This window comes from Amphiura filiformis, chromosome 11 (assembly GCF_039555335.1).
Source record: "Amphiura filiformis chromosome 11, Afil_fr2py, whole genome shotgun sequence".
NCBI classification, from domain to species: domain Eukaryota; kingdom Metazoa; phylum Echinodermata; class Ophiuroidea; order Amphilepidida; family Amphiuridae; genus Amphiura; species Amphiura filiformis.
Genome location: NC_092638.1, coordinates 4,278,830 through 4,296,467, shown reverse-complemented (window position 1 = coordinate 4,296,467; position 17,638 = coordinate 4,278,830). Strand labels below are relative to the sequence as shown.

Here is a 17,638-nt window from a genome sequence, read left to right as displayed (position 1 = left end):
CGCAAATATAAAGTGTAAAATTGCAGAGGCTTTGTAAATCTTAAGAGATCCAACGTTACAGTACTTTCCTCGAGTTTGAATAGAATAAGTGGTGTCAAATAAACATCTTAAAAAAAGCAACTAACCCCCTTAAATAATGACCATTATTAAAAAACGGGCGATTGTATTACAAACATGTAAAATGCGTTGGAAGGAGAATTAATTTCACAATGACACTTCATTTGTAGCAATTGACTAAATATTGACGTGACAGCGTACATTTAAATCAATTTAACCCAAGATTTGAAAGTTCTATTGATTTGTATTCAGTATAATGGAAGGAAATATGTGTAGTGATATCTGAGTATTTGTGTATTGTTCTAAGTGCAACTTTCAAATTTGGACCTCACTACATTAAATTTAGAGGTGTTTTGTTGTTTTCTGGGCTATCGTATCAAATGAGATGTCAAAATGCGTAAAAAATAAATTCTGCCTCCAACACATTTTACATAATAATATTTGTAATATGTGCTGAATAATTATCTTAAAGGTAGTTTCGAAAAGCGCAGGACGTTAAGAATCCGCTTCCTAAACATGTATATTACGTATAAATCAGAGATAAGGAGATTTGTTGGTACCTAAATCATTGCAACTGGAAATGAAAAAACAGAACAGTCTACGACCAATAAACTGTCGTATGACCTCCCCAATGAAAACTTTAATTTCCACAAATCAGGCCATATAAGCCTCAACTCATCGGTCAATTCCCACAAGAAAAAATTGTCATAGAAACTGCCATCTTTAAGCGATGAATTTTTGATCAACACGTCAACCCTCCCTGTAAAGGTTTCTTAACCTTGTTTCATACCCATGCCTCAAACGATGAGCGACCGCATTGCGAGTAATGATGATAATTCCACTTACTCTCGCGTTAAGAGATTTATGCACATTATGTATATCTATCGCTAGTCGTTACACGCTGAAGTATGAATACGTATTAATCATTGCTACGGCTTGTCACTGACAAGTATTGGGACGTGATATGCTGTCACTCCATATCACATAAACTGAAATCGACTATAAGAGCCAAATCTTGTATAAATATTGAAACATGAAACATGAAATCTTTGTAATATAACAAGACAAATGCTTCACAAACGGTTCAAAACTATGCGCATAAAACGAATGTGAACGTTGAAAATTGAAAAAAAATAGTTTACTAGTCTCTTTTCATAAAAGAATATTGTTCGTACGAGCAAAGTTTGGATCGTAATGGGTGAACCCGGGGATGTGGGCGGAAAGGCAAAGCTGTACTTTTATCATAGGTAGTTGACAGAATAGGCTACACAAAAATGTATAGTTGGACCTATCTAGGATGTATCATTCTTGCGATATTAACGCAAAAGTCAAACGTCACGTTTTTGGCTCTATAAAAGAGGTGCCGAAATGTTCATTTTTATAACAGTTCAAACAAGGATAGGATTGCACTATCTAGGATGTTTCGTTACCTAGGTAACACATCAAATTAGTTCAAGTACCATTGAGGCCTATTAGCCTTGACCTATTTTGATGCATTACGTAGGTGAGATATCCTGGATTGCCAACCCTATCCTTATTTGAATTGTTTTATCAAAAAACGAACATTTTGGCACATCTATGTCAAAATCGGATTTTTCATTTAAATAACTGTTTGGAAACATAACAAAAAACACTGAATGTTTTTTAGGTGTTTCTTTATCTTCAATTTTACAAGAATTTTAATTTGCGTCACATTTCTAGTGGATGTAACCAAATAGTGTTTTCAATGGCGTCTAGTCACAAGCCTAGCCGTCAAGTTTGGTTACATGATATAATGTGGCGTCTTTCAGAAGCATTAACATGCAAGAGAGTGTTTCATTAATTATATGACACTTATACACAGAATTGACTCTTAGTGTCGCATTTGGTGAACGTCAGTACCATAAAATTGTTTTTTTTTAAATGCGACAGATAGACAAAATTCAGGAAGACAAATTTAATTTTTTTTTAAATTTTAAATTTGGTAAAAATATGTTACTGTAAAGGAACTCGTCCGTATTAAAACAATCCGAGTCAACATCAGCAAAATAAACTTAGAAACAAGTAGATGGGCAGTAAATCAAATGTGTAATGAAGCGTGACAGCTCAGCCTTGCTTAAATTATTCATGTCATCTCCCCTCGAGCGGACCAAACTTAAGGTTATACTAAATCGCTAGCAGCGAGCGAGTGATTACTGAGGTGGTTAATGAAATTCATTTACTGGCGGTAGTAAGTATGAAAACCCGGCAGGGCAAGTTGAACGACCACGGGACTTCTGCGATAGAACAGACAGCATTGGTCAATTATTTCACAGGTACATTAGATTTATAGAAGGAGCATCCCGGGGATTTGAAGCGATTTTCTGCTTCCGTATAAAATGTTAATAAATTGATAAAGGTAATTCTATCATGGGTTATATTCTTTTTGGTGGGAGTTTGATACATGGAGGTTTTTTCTATATATAAAATACTAGAGTGAACAATAGCCCATGGGAAGTGACACAGGTCAAGAACTTATATAGGCACCAAGGCACTATAAAAGACAACCACATGGACCAATCAGTGGTTCACAGCAGCTTAGGAACAACAAGAGTGAAGGGCAGATCATCAGACAAGTGAAATATGATGCATATGCGCTCTTAGTTAAGCCGTTAAGCTCCCACATTTGGTACAATTGCGCACTTTCTGATACAAGCATCATAATTTGCACACATGCTGTACATGGTCCAAATTTATTTTGAGATGTAGAGGCATTTTGGATTAAGCCCTAGTGAACGCCAGAGATCACGAAATTTCTCAAATCTTGTTAAATGATACACCAAATTATTCGTCTGATCATAAGGAGTTCAAAATTGCATAGTTTGTGCTATCTACGACCTATCGTTTACTGGGTTATGATACAGAAACATCACTTTTGGGTAAAAACAACACATATTTAGTTGTAAAGGGGTAAAAATTTCAACAAATTTTGGTGAAAATGGTTGAAAAATGTTCGTCTTGACATGCGAATCAAGAAAAGGCATGATCGAGCCGGCAACTTGTGAAACCGCCCGGCCGTTTGGCATTTTCCAATATAGTCGGTTAGTTTTGTGGGGTTCATTATCGAACCCCAACGGTTTTAGCTTGTATTTATATTATTTATCAACATAGGCCCATTTGTTTGTGATATTTCAAACGTTTTAAAATTTCAAAATAATCCCATTCAATTACACGGTTGACGATGAAAATTTACTGAATTTAGAGAATGCAATGCGGCCACCACCTGAGAAAAGGTATAGTATCTGCCATCTAAAATGTACTCTTTACTTGTTATGAGCACATACGTTAACGATCAACAGTAGCCTATGGTCTATAACCTTTTTTACCCTGTACCCTGAAATATTTACCCATGTACAACCAAATATATTCAATTTTGACCAAAAATGAGGTTTTTGTATAATAACTTGGTAACGATCGGGTGCAGATAGCACAAACATATATTTTGAAATCCTTATGATCAGACGAATAATTTGGGGGTCACTAGGGGTCAAATACAAAGTACCTCCACATTTTAAAATAAAGTTTGGACCATGTGCAAATTATGATGCTTGTATCAGAAAGTGCACAATTATTTAGCTTAGCAGAAAGTTCATGTCTGTTGAATTAGAGCAAGCGCTTACAGAAATGTTGTTATTCTTACTATTGCATATTGGGATATGATGACAGATTGGAATAACAGACTTTCAAAATAAAATTATTTCTAATTTGTCTGGATCGCTGAAGATTTGACAAATCAAAGCTGGCAGTTATTTGTATTAGTGAATTAACGTTGTGTTTGATTGAGGAACCTTTTGTCATACACTGATATTTAATACGACTTATTGACTGTCAAGATAATTTGAAACAAATGCTTTAAATGGTTCGATAACTATCATTTGAGTCTGAGACAGACGCTTAAAGATCAGTTACGACATAAATCCGGGACATCTGATTGATATCGGGTTTGATTTCATTCAGACACAAAATATGTATCACTTACAATTTGCGTCAGAAAACAGAAACTTTAGTATCATCATTTTGATTTGTCAAGGTTTTGTAAGAAATCTGAGCCACTTAACATTGGATTATAAATGGATTTTCATCTTAAAGGAAACCTTGGGAATTTAATTATGTACATAATACAGTATCTTAATAAACGTATTAATTGGTTACTAGCGATCTAATAGTTTATTACGTCATCATATTACGAGCTAGGATGTTGACGTCCCAAGACGGCCAACAACACGGTGCTTTTGTAATTCGGACTACACAGATACGGATCAAACGTGTAATTAAAGCGTAGTACTAGTAGTCTATGGCGTAAGTCATTAATAATTACGACGTTTAGGTAAGGGGCTGAGTGAGTCACTTATGCATGACGTCAGATTGTATTGTTTCGCTACCAATAGAGTGGACTTCGGATTCGTAACTCACAGAAGCTCGTTAGGGCAGCCACTCCTCATCTTATCTGAACTTCGTAACTGTGCCAATATGTATGTATGTGTCAGTTCTCGCTGTAGCCCTTAGGATGAATCATGAATAGACGGCACAGACCGAGTCAATCTGGAATTAAAGCGCCATAGGTAACCACCAGGTCGTTGATCCGTGTCTGAGCTCCGTTGAGTCAATGTCAAAATAGACCATAATAACCCTAGTAGCCGTCTATGCATGAACATTTGTTTTCGTAACTTTATCCTATGAGCTGTTGGGCGACTGGTATTCCGGTAAATCCTGGGGCTCCGAGTCCAGTCGCTTCTAAAGACTAATTGATCACCAGCCAATGAGGCGCGTTGTCCCTTCCGGTTCAAGAAGGTAAACGTCATTTCATCGGCTTTTCAGCATAAAGCTAAATTTATACTACATCGCTGAGCGATAGCGATTGGTTTTAAGCAAATCAGGTAGAGCGCATTTTGTTGCGTTGGAAACTACGCACTACCTCATTGGTCGAATATCAAGCGCTCGTCGCTCAGCGATGGAGTATAAATTCAGCTTTACTCTTTTCAAGGGTTTGGACTATTTGTATTATATAGTACATGGATATGTCATAATAAAGATAAGCCCTTCATTCCTCTTCACAATACGACTGTGTAAAAGGATCCCCGAGACAGGAACTTACATAACATGGTGAGACCCGTTGTCTCTCTGAGCTGTCTCAAATATACCGGTCTAACACTGACTTTCATATGATAAGATTTAAAGTTTCAAACGTATGTAAACCACCATCTGTCCTATATCATCATGAAATAAGGTGTCTACTTTAAGGAGCAATTTGGGTTTCTAAAAAATACACAAAGCTTCTCCAATCTTGAAGCTCTTCTTCAAAGTTATTTAAAAATATCAGAAAGTCAAAAATGTCATCCGTTCCACTGTTTTCCGTACTCCCTGTTTTGTTGCTTAAGGCATTGAAAAACTTCCAATCTGTTTATAGAGTGATGAAACCACAGATACGGAATTTGGTGTAATTTAATAGCTTCATGACCTACAAACCTATTTGGTAACAAAAGAAGAAAATTGTATACCACTTTATCTCGCGCGAGAACGTAACCCGATCGATCTCACTCGCAACAAAACTTGCAAACAAGATATTGCCTGAGAAAATAAATCATCGACGTATCTAATAATTTACCTTAAAGTGTTTTTTCTCTTCTATAATAAAAAAGTTACGTTTGTGAAGACTAACAGATTTTTACGAACATCAAGAATCATTTCTTACGGCGACGGTTAATCTAAAAAGGCTTTTCTTACAGTTTCGTGACATTTGCGATGAAAAGTAAACATTAGTTTAATGATTTTAACCCCTTGAGTACTACTGCCTTTCTAACAGTGTTTCCAATTGGTTAGTCACGCGATATAATCATTTGAGGGACCAATTAAAACACAGCTTTTAGAAGATCAATCCTCTTCAGCCATACCACCATTCTTACCATGTTGCTGATTGGTTCAATAAATCATTACAAATGAAATGATTACATAGAGGCAATCTGTCAAGGAGTGTCAATAATGCGCGCAACATGATCAATAGTCCTAGTTCTCGCGGTTCCTTTGCTAATGTGAAAAAGTAGTAACAATAGGTATTTTCATATTTTTAAGAGAGCACTTTGGCCCAGCGTTTTACGGCTTCTAACCCGACAAGGCCGCTACTATCTCGCCCCTCTCTCTCTTTCATTGTTTAGAACAATAGAAACCGGTTCCTACCGGACGGAACCGTCCGGAACTGGCTGTTGACCGCAGGTACCAATAGCACACTGCTGATATGAATTTTGGAAAAGGATCCTAAAACTTTTCAAACATTTTGTCACAAATTGAATAAAAAATATGAATGAAATCAAGTTACGCTCTGACAACCGAACTGTTTGAGAAAATTTGCAACTTGTTTAAACCACTTTTTGACAATTTAGGCCAAATGTTCCTCCAATTTTCAAGACTGGTTGACGCCGCTGCATACTTTATTATCAATATGTTTGCTTGTCATGAGAAACACCTTAAATATTATACTCCACAGAGACATCAAACGTGATAACAGTCTTACCCACATCAACTAAAACAATGGAATAGATATCAATCAGTGGTGATCATAAATGAAGGTAATAAGCCTCAAAGTAAGGATGATAAGAGCTCGTCACGACTGAATGTCTGAAACTATATCTCCATTAATGTAAACCACCTGAGACTTCGGTGTCTTTATGAATACACCAGGCTACCCACACAATTAACATGTAAATTGAGCTACAAACTACATCATGAATGATCACACATGGTTTGCCATAATATGAGCATGATAAGCTTACATTCATGTATGATAGATAATGTTATTATGTGCCTTATGAAAGTCAATACAAGGACATTGAACCTGCCTGTTTTGTGAACAGATTTTGTGATATTTAGTCACCTATATGACAAACTACTCATTTCTCTGCACCAGAACCGGCATTATTACCCCGGACATTGGTAAATATTTGCTACAATTGAAGAGCTTATTTCCAAACCGTGTTAAGTCCACAACCCCATGTGTCTCATTTACTTGTGTGATACAATCACAATTACTTTGACAAGTTTGACATTAGCAACAATGAGTTATACCATCAACAAGCCATTAAATTTACCATAACAATGCTGGATAACAATATGCAGACTATTGTTCTCATTTGGGAAACAAAGCCTCACACAGTATTGTTACTGCGCATCCATCCACTGTTGGCTTTGTAACAGTGCATCCAACTGATATTATAATACCTCCCATTGCGCAATATTGCACAGGTAAATCAGAAACATGGGTTTGTGGAAATAAGCTCTTTAATTGGAGAAAATGTAAAGACGCATTTAAATTGAATATACAACATGGGAGATCAAAATCTGGATTGCATAACAATCAATACCTATCTCGTGCACACGCACCCCTACATCAGGTTCAAAACTGCTGCTTTTGGCATTACGCGTGGGCTCGTTAGTAATTCTGGGTTGTTGATATGCAGATTAATTACGTAATACCGTATGTAGCGAGCCAATCAAGACTGCTCTGGATACCACAGGTGTGATAGGCCCATTATATATTGAAACGGGTCTATAATTTAATCTGGGGTTAATTTATGCTACCATTTACGATCCATCGTTAGTCAAAATCCATTATAGTTCTAGCAAACAATCCTATGGAAGCGTTAAAATGGGAGCAATGGGTTTTGACTTACGATGACTTACAGGACTCACGATGCGATGAAAAGTGACATCATTCTGCAGAACTTTGCAAATTAAGATATTTTACGCTGAAACGCACAATGCGTGGTGACCTTGTATCCCTCTAATCGTAAAAGAGTGAAACTACTAAGAGTGGAATTGTAGTGTTTTGGAAATTGCACTTCTTGGTTATTCGTTTTTTTTGTAATACTCAGTGATCACTATATCCAATATTTAGCATGTTTAGAGTTTGTGAGCACTTCATGATCCAATCAGATCATATCACATTTTCACTGCAATTCATTTGGATTTAGAATCGTATGTCTTCGTGATCTTCAGGAAGCAGAACACTTTTCGGGTTTGGTGCTGAAAGTTGAAGTCATACTTTCTGTGTAAATTGCGGCACTATTCCATCGAATACCATTGCCCCTTATTTATAGACAAGCTGAGTATGAGCTTATACATCCATAGAATAACCTTTGATTGTCTCAAGTACAAAAGCTGATACTTAAATAATTGAGGTCAAATGTTGAGCTATGATTGTTAAATGAGGGTTATTGAACTCTGCATTTGGGATTGAGACCATTTGGGTTCATAGTGAGCATGTTTTCATGCTATACTTTGCTTCGTTTTATGTTCGGTAGTAAAATAGGTGCGTATTTCGCTAGTCACAGTATCGAATCGCGCGCGTTAAGTTAATCGCGCAGTACGTACACGCACGCGTACAATGGCCATTTGTCGGTATTAAACTTGCTTCACAACCTCTAAAATGCATTGACGTCATTATTTTGACAAAATCACAGTTTTGTCACAACTTGAGTACTCTCAAGTCCAAATTATACGGTGAAGGACGTTAAGAGCCTTATGGCGTTGTAATTGTCATGTAAAGAAATCTAGATTGTCTTCAAGAAATTTTGTTGAAATGTTTTAACCTTATGGTATATTTTCCTAGGTCACTTATTTAGAACATAGCTCTCGGCAGATTATCTACCCACGGCACACATACTGTCAAAAAAGACACATTTTAAATATACCATTGTATACGTTCTTGTCAACCTTAACATGTCAATAATCACGTGAAGTCCTTACCAGTCTTAACTAACTTATCATTATCATGCTCGTCATACTTTTGTTGCCTCAAGGTATTATTTGTATGAAAGCAATTTGCACTTCTTTGTATCTTTGCTCGAGAATGTTTAACACTGTAGAAACATATCTGTAAAAAAAACCAGAAAACTGCTGCCAGCTGGACTTCTGCCAACAATTGTTTATTTTATAGAATGTGTCTGGTTTTTTTAAATGTTTACTAGCACCGCCGACAAACTGGTGGGGGTTAAGGGATGCGTTACCCCCAGGCCCGGGGTCTTAGGGGTCTGTAAAAGTAAAGAAAAGAAACCCTATATGAACCCCTAAGGTTTCTTTTCTTTGGATCCATAAAGATATCCTTTTTTATAATTTTGCCGGGTCCACAAGAAATGATACCTTAATGGTAATCGGCCCATAAAAAGAAGAATAAAAAACTAGATCTGGCAAACTGTAAGATCCACACATTTCGCATTTTGTAATTATATATTTCACTTGAATTATATTAACTTGTTAGATCTTCTTTATAAGTAATAGGTCAAAAAGTCATTACTTTCTGTAGTTTATTATATCAAAGTAGCGTAAACGTTCGCCTAATGGCGCTATGGGGTCCCTTGACATAACTGAAATTTGAGACACAAACTAAAAGTGCCCTCCCATAAAATCCCACCAGCAAATAAGGGCACATATCCTTAATTGTTGTGTGGATTTTTTTTTTATAGGAGGGAGCTCTCTATTTGTACATGACATTTACCCCAAGGCAAAGGAGCCCAGGTGCGCCATTAGGTAGTGGAACTGTTTCAAGTTTATATAGATCTTACCTTGGTAATTGATCAACTTCTGGAGGACACCACGCATAAATTTCACAAGTTTTATTTAGTCGGTAACCGGAAGGTTTCGGCCAATAAGGTTGATCTACACATCTACCTGTTCTAACACCTATTGGTACACAAAATAAAATAAAATAAATAAATAAATAAATGTATGCATAATTATATTACCTGTACATTTCTATTGGTAAGTAGTTGTTCATAAAATTCATCATATTGTATCGATATTGTTGATACATCAAGAGCATTTAAAAACTTGTGGAGAAGTAAGGAAAGGCGCTGAGGTTCTTTCGTAGAAATACTTTTTTGCAGTTAAGGGCGCTTTGGGTAGGAAGACACCCAGTCTGACACACTTTTAATTGAGGGTGTACTTAACCAAGTCAGTTTTTGTTCAGAAATAAACATAATATTTGCATAATAGCTCTTTTAAAACGAGTACCATGGAGAATTTGAAAGAGAAGAATGGTCAAGTTCTCTTTTATCTTCCCCCCTCATTCGCTCAAGAAATCCATTCGATTTTAATTTAACATATTTTATATTTGCCAACTTCAAGTCAATAATTTTGTAATAGACTCATTCATAATGTAATAGTACACATAAATAAGAACAGAAAAAAAGTTTTTTGGGAAAAAGAAGTAACAACTGGTTCGGTCAATAAACAGACTAGAACTTCGAAACGTAGGTTCACACTTTTAACCATATTTGACAATTACTTATAAGTGCATTGTATAAAGGAAGTGATACATACATACATAAATGTATAGAGTTAAGTGAGGGCAATAGCAAAGCTTACTTAAGAATTTAATCACGATTTTTGCTACACATCAAGTAAATTAATGGTAAAGCCACCGACATTTTTTATAACACTTCTAAAAAGATGAGAACTGTGAAACGGATAGGGACATAATAGGGGTTATTGCCCTTTCGTGAAGAGTACCCGAGCGCTACCGAAAGCTAAAAGGTTTGTTTAGAAAACCAGAATAGATTTAAAAACCCTGCGTTTATGCCTTGTTGGTTACAAATCATGCATTGATAAACACATAATTTTGATTTCTTAGGTTTTGAGTGATATTTGAAATTGATATTTGAAAAAGGAGTATCATCCCCTTATTGTGTTTACGTTGGCGTAACGTAAGTCATGCTATTGAGGGGTCGGGTCACCGGGGGGCACACAAACCATTTTTTCTGCAATTTACCTATGGGATGTTCTAAATTTTAAAATCGATTGGGGGTGCAAATGCCCCGTGCCCCTATGACGCTACGTTACTGTGTATTTACATGTTGTTACCCTTTCATCCGCCCTTTCATTGAAATTAATATAATTTTACACATTAGGACCAAAATGCACTTGAATAGTATGGAAACTAGCAAAATAACAGTACAACTATGATAAACTTATAAAAAAGGAAGAAAAAGGAAATATTGTTTTTTTTATGTGATTATTCATCATTGTTTCTTACACAACATTTGATAATTTATTTTCAATTATAGACCTGGGCAATACCAACAACTTTTACACTAAGATTAACATTGATGTTCTTTTCTGTATAAAAGTATTCATCTTTTTCAGTTTTTCTGTGGTATATTTGTGTGAAAAATGAGGGCGCTATTTATGTTTATTTTAATTTTAATTGATTCTTACCATTGCCAGCTATTACTGCTATATTTTTAGGGCAGTCATCGTCTGATTCACATCTCACGTTTGGAGTGCGGATCCATGGGTCCTTAAAAGAGGAAATGGCAAGAAAAGGGCGGGAAAATAAATCAAAGAAATTTTGGGAGGGATCTAATATAGAACCAGAAACAAAGTGAAAGTAATAGTCACAAGTGGAATTCCAATCGTGTACGATATGTTGTAGCTGCATTTAAATTGTCTATGACCACTTGGTCAAATGTGATCTTATATTGTAATGCTTTTTTGATGATTAAATCAAATTAAGACAAATTTAAGTCTGGTTGCGTTTTTGTTATTTAAAAATGAAAATACAATTTTCCTTGAAATATAAGAAACAAAATCATTCAAGTTATAGTACTTGACTTTTTCAGTGTTCTGCATGTTTATATACAGCGTAAATATACGTATGTGATCACTTAAACACAAACAAAAAACGTATAGTGTGCACAGCAAAATATCAACCTGAAATTTTATTATACGAAAAACAAAGCAAACAAAACATAAATATATGCGTGATATGATACAAGCAGTAGAGTTTCAGTCACAAGAATTTGTTACAAAAGTAGTTCTTTTTTGTTAGTGAAAATGGTACCTTTGAAATGGTACCGTCGAATCTGTTTTTACTTTTTTACGTTTTTCCGCGAGGAATTATCATTGCAACATTTTATACTTCTTTGACTCCTATACTGAAACTACCCAGCCAACATTGATGCATGAACCTCACGTAGCTTCACGAAACCCTAAGTAGTATTTGTTTGGTTTATTTGTTGGCGCCATTCCGCGGAATCATGGCATTTTGCATGTGGGGATCGACGCCAAGTCAGGTACCGCGTGAGCAAACTAAAAAATAGCGCAAATAGCGCGAGCGTACACAAAAGAAACTTTGCGCGTAAGATTAGCGATGTCGCCAGGTCTGGACGCTGTACCGGCGTCAGCTGAATTCGAGTACGTTTAGAGGGCACAGCAATGAAAAATTCCAATCTGTGTATTTGTTAATCTAAGGTTGGCGCTTTCAGCTACTTTGGCCATTTGCAGGTCTGGCTATTTGCACCATAGGCCTGTACCGGTACATTGTAGCTTCAATCATACCAAATACGGAAATTGGTCAAAAACTTTACATTCATAGAAGAATGTCCAGTTTTTAGAAGCAGGAGGTAACCGGACACCTGGACTAAACGTGTCAGAACGGACTGGAAACCAGATGTACAAAAATCGTCGAGAACTGTCGGGCTCGATCCAGGGACCTCAGTGGTGCAAAGCGAGTACAGAACCGCTACGCTAATCCGCTTCCCAGGACCTAACAATTGACGAAATAATATGGGCTTCATATGGCGTTCGTGTGGGCACTACGTGAGGTTCACGTGAGATTCACGTGGACATGTTGACTGGGTAAATAATGACATCCATCTCAAGATAAAGTAATCGTATGAAATGTATACCAAGCGTAAATAAACAAAAAATGAAAGTGGGAAATAGCAGGAATTGAGGAGAAAGGAAAGAGAAAGAAGTACACTGTATTAATATTGAGTATTATGAAATTATGTATTATGTGATATGTACTTAATAATTGCCAAGATATGAATGCCTTCTCACAGAAAGATAATGCAAAAATATAACATGCTCAGAAGGAATTGTCTTAGGTCATAAATATCTTGGTAATTATGATAATGATCAGATACATTTAATGTATTAATATTATATCCAGATAATTGTGTTTTTTCCATGCTAGTGTGCAGCTGCTGTGTGCCGTGAGCTTTGCATTTTGACATTTTTTTTTGTGTCAGCATTTTACTAGGTTTTACATTGGCTGCCGATAGTCACACACACAACACAAGCTTAGAGTAGGTAAATCTTAGTGTTTTAAAACACAGCAAACTTTATCCATGCATGTGTGCTACAAAACATATTTACTTCCCCTTTTCATTGACCTGTGTGCTTCTTTTGTGGTATGTGATGGTTTGGGCCTTTTTAAATTTCACTTCCCTTGTGCCGGAAGTGTGCATAGGTGCAAAGTTGGCAAAATACGCAAGTGATTATACAAAACTAAAACGTGATTTTAAATAATGCGCTTATTATAAGATCAACTGTTGTTCCTGCTCGGTGTTGCAAAATGTGCAATAAATCAGGTTCGTATACACGTGAACTACAGGTGGTAATTATTGCATTCATTGAGTATATCATCACAATTTGGTCCGCAGTCATCAACAGGTATTGCGTCAACGTATTTAAAGCAGCCAAACGATAATACGATTTACGTGCATTTACGCGCATCAAATCAATTTAAAGAAGCGTAATTTATATAACATTTTCAAGTTTTAATTGGGGGTACTATTAGCTTCTAGAACACCAGCTGTAGAGCCCAACCATACGGCATACCGTTTGCATTAAACTCTGTGTATCCTCATCTTCGTAAATATTATATATTCCACGTTATAATTTCAGGATAATATTTGCAGATATCGCCGGTTTAAATCAAATTTACTGAAGGTATTAGTATTAAATATCTCCAGTGGCAAATTTCTTAACGTTGGTCCCATACGAAAATAGCAGATGTTAATGCACACACCAGGCAAATGACTCGCTTTTTCCTACAAAGTAGCACTTCCATATATAGCACTTTATACACGGTGTTTTAACATGACAACCATGAATACTTTTATCACAATATATAGAGGCTAAATATCTCCAGAAACATTCTCATCCTTAAACATCGATCAGGCATGATCTAGGTGTGATCTGAATCCAGCTTACCTCCGCACACGTTGAACGAGTCTGTGCTGGTGTTATGACCATGTTGGTCATGACAAAGAAAGCGTTCGTTTGCTGCTGGACGGGATAAAAAGAAAAACAGATGAAATATCAGTTGGTAGGAGCACTCCTCCGTTTCCTGCTTCCCGCGGCATTATTCTCAAATAGGTACATTGACGGAACTACGCCACCATATAATAGAGTGCGCCCTCACGATTTCAATTGTAAAACGCACCATTCTCATTATATAATCCATGTGTATTAGCTTAAATGCTTTATAGGCTGTTGTCGCGTTATTTAATCAGGAATGTATATATCCAGAGAGCTGAAAGAGTAAACATTATTTTATAACACAAATATGCAGAATTATTCATACAATCAATAACCACTGAACCAATTTTAGGCTTGTTTGTACTCATTTGAATGCATTTTTCATGCTGATTCCAAATATGGCCATGAAAATGTGCAATTCTGAAATATTTGAATTTGTAAAAAAAATGTGTAACTTGTCGTCTGCAGTCGACACCCGGGTGGAGAGGTCAGGGTTAAGGTATAGTCGGGGTGTGTTCCTAAGTGTGTACCCATTTGAGTATATTGCCAACAGCAGTATTACAAATATATTTCTTTCTATAAACAAATAATTACTTTAATTTTATTGTTGCAAAGAACAATAAACACATAATTTAAAGTACTTGGTTACTTTATTCTAATATTAGTAATACATTTGTGTATCGGTTTAAAAGATGTACCACACGCATTGTATAGCGGTATTTTCGATGTACCGCAGGCACATCCCACCTACACACCTCACATACACACAAATAATATCCAAACTACGTTCTTATTCCATATATATATTTTTAAATGGATCACAATGAACAAGAGAAAATAATAATGCAGTGTAAGCATACAAAGATTTGACCAAAGTAGTTTGACCATATCTTTTAATGCCTTTATGTACGGTATATTTTTTACTCATCGCAAGCACGTAGTGAAAATACACCCACACACCCTCAAACACACCCAACACCGCCAACAATCCCCTCAAATGAGGTATTCAATTTACACGCACTACACTAACTTGATGTATTCTATTAATGTTTGTATCACGGACATATATCGGAGAACAATTTTGTATGTTTTATCAGTATGCTACGACTATATTTATAAAAACGTATTTATAAATACGCACGTGACCACCTCCGCGCTGCCATAACAGCTTGTAGACAGTAAGTCTCCAAATGACCTTCTACACAGCGGGTGGTTTTCCTGTACATTTAAATGCAAAGGCGCGTGCCGGTAAGCAACGCGAGACTACTGTGTAGCAAAATTGTCTATTTTGATTATTTGGCGATAAATATTTTTTCCGTGGGCAAATACTTTCAAAATGTTGTTTTTGATAACATATTGCAAATTCGGAATCCCCCCATGTGTAATAATAATAAATCATAAATTTGATGATATTTATCTAAAGAGTTCCCATCCGTTACTGTATAGTGGTCAATGACATAAGGATTTGGTCACGCTTTATAAATACTATACAAATATAGTCGAATCATACAGTTTTATGCTACGTATAGATAAATAAAATAATCACACTTTTTAAGACATTGCCTAATTGCAATATCAATGAATCTTCATTTATAATACTCTTTTTGTTTGTTTGATCACCCTGTATAATATGACTTTACCAATCTGCTAATATACCCATGAAGTAATTTGACAGCGTTTTAATCATAATCCCCTTGATTATAAAACATGAAGAAGGGATGTGGCCTCGCGGGAATTAACGCGTTACAAAATACAAACTCAAATTACAACGTGGCCTTTTGAAATCGTCTGTAGCTGGTGTACAGTATCCATAGTAATATAACAGTATCTTTTTATCCACCAATCAAAGAAGCCCCTGGACACTATTACTGTGTTATTTTGATATCCCTGATGACAACTGTTTAAAGTATACGAAGCATACGAATGATCTCTTGTCTGGTGATCATTGCAATTGTGTTAAAAATTAATTTTAAAAAAAAGCAAGTGTTTTAATTAACTCAAATCATGGGTAGATGGCCGGTGCAGGATTATTTCCTAATAAATTGGAACTAAAGATTGACGCGGGAATTAACGCGTTACAAAATACAAACTCTAATTACCACATGACTTTTTTGTAGCTCATCGTCTGTAGCTGATGTAAATTATCCATGGTTAATACTAATAGCGTAACAGTATCGTTTTACCCCACAAATCCTAGAAGCCACTGGACACTTTAATGATATCCCCGATGATCAACTGTATAAAGTACATCGGTGCTAATTTAATGAACAAGTGTTTCAATTAACTGCGGTCTTTTTAGTTTCGTTAGAATAGGAATTTGAATTATTATGAACATATTATTTTACCGCGTATTGATGAATAGTTAAACACACTTTTCTATGTACTGCCAGAACTACCTAACTGCAATATCACTGAATCTTCATTCTTTCAAGACGATTGTGTGATATTGCGTCTCAAGAATGGTGTGTAATACTCCCAAGTTAAGGACATATAGAAATTTTAAAACATTGTTGACACCAGAAAAATATTTGCTTGAAATTTGTGATTATCGTTATCGTAAGTCTCTTTCTAGACTCAGATGTTCAAATCACATGTTGAAGGTCGAAATGGGTAGAAGGGAAAATATTGATTATTACGATCGTATTTGCTCACTTTGTAACACCGCAAGCATTGAAAATGAGTATCATTTTATTATGTCATGTCCGTTTTTTGTAGATATAAGATCTGAAATGTTACCATCATGGTCTATAAATGCACCAAATGAAGCCAAATTTATTTCACTAATGAGCACCGAAAATGCTCATGACTTACAATGTTTATCTAAATATGTTTGTTATGCAATGAAAATTAGAGATTCGATCTTAATTATGTTATTGATGTTGTGTTTGTATTATGTACTTAATATATTGTATTGTGGGCCTGTGGCCTTGAATTACATGATAATAAATGAACTGAACTGAATCTTCATTTCTAATACTCTATTCATCTTTTGATCACCCTGTATAATATGACTTTTACCAATCGGCTAATATACCCATGAAGTGATTTGACAGCGTTTTAATCATTATCCCCATGATTATTGAACATGACGAAGGGACGTGGTCATATTATAGCGATACTTAGAACCTCGCGGGAATTAACGCGTTACAAAATGCAAACTCAAATTACCACGTGGCCTTTTGAAATCGTCTGTGGTGGATGCAAATTATCCACAGTAATATAATAGTATCTTTTTACCCACTATCCAAGAAATCCCCAGACACTATTACTATGCTTTAATGATATACGATGCATATGAATGTCCGTTTATTGTTATTGCACTTGCGTTAAACATGTATAAATCGGTGTTATATTAATAATCAAATGTTTCAATTAACCCAATTTGCCAGATTGGTTAGATACATATATAGCCGGTATATGTATTGACTGTATACTATTAACTGAATTGGATTATACAATTTATTTTCCAATTAACAGTGTAGTGTTCCAAAATGTTCTATACAGACAAAATGACCCCGGAGGGAAA

The 17,638-nt window shown here is 35.7% G+C and overlaps 1 protein-coding gene across 3 annotated transcripts in view; it reads right to left on the bottom strand.

Moving 5' to 3' along the window:
• LOC140164242 (P2X purinoceptor 4-like) overlaps nucleotides 1-17,638 on the bottom strand; it is a 194,108-nt gene that overhangs the window by 78,399 nt on the left and 98,071 nt on the right. For 2 of the 3 annotated variants that reach the window (XM_072187506.1, XM_072187508.1), the window contains exons 3-5: nucleotides 14,065-14,139; nucleotides 11,281-11,362; nucleotides 9,630-9,747 (exon numbers count right to left, since the gene is read on the bottom strand). In XM_072187506.1, coding sequence (XP_072043607.1) covers nucleotides 9,630-9,747; nucleotides 11,281-11,362; nucleotides 14,065-14,139 — 275 coding nt within the window. The remainder of the gene's footprint in view (nucleotides 1-9,629; nucleotides 9,748-11,280; nucleotides 11,363-14,064; nucleotides 14,140-17,638) is intronic. The other variant, XM_072187507.1, reaches the window with a different exon arrangement.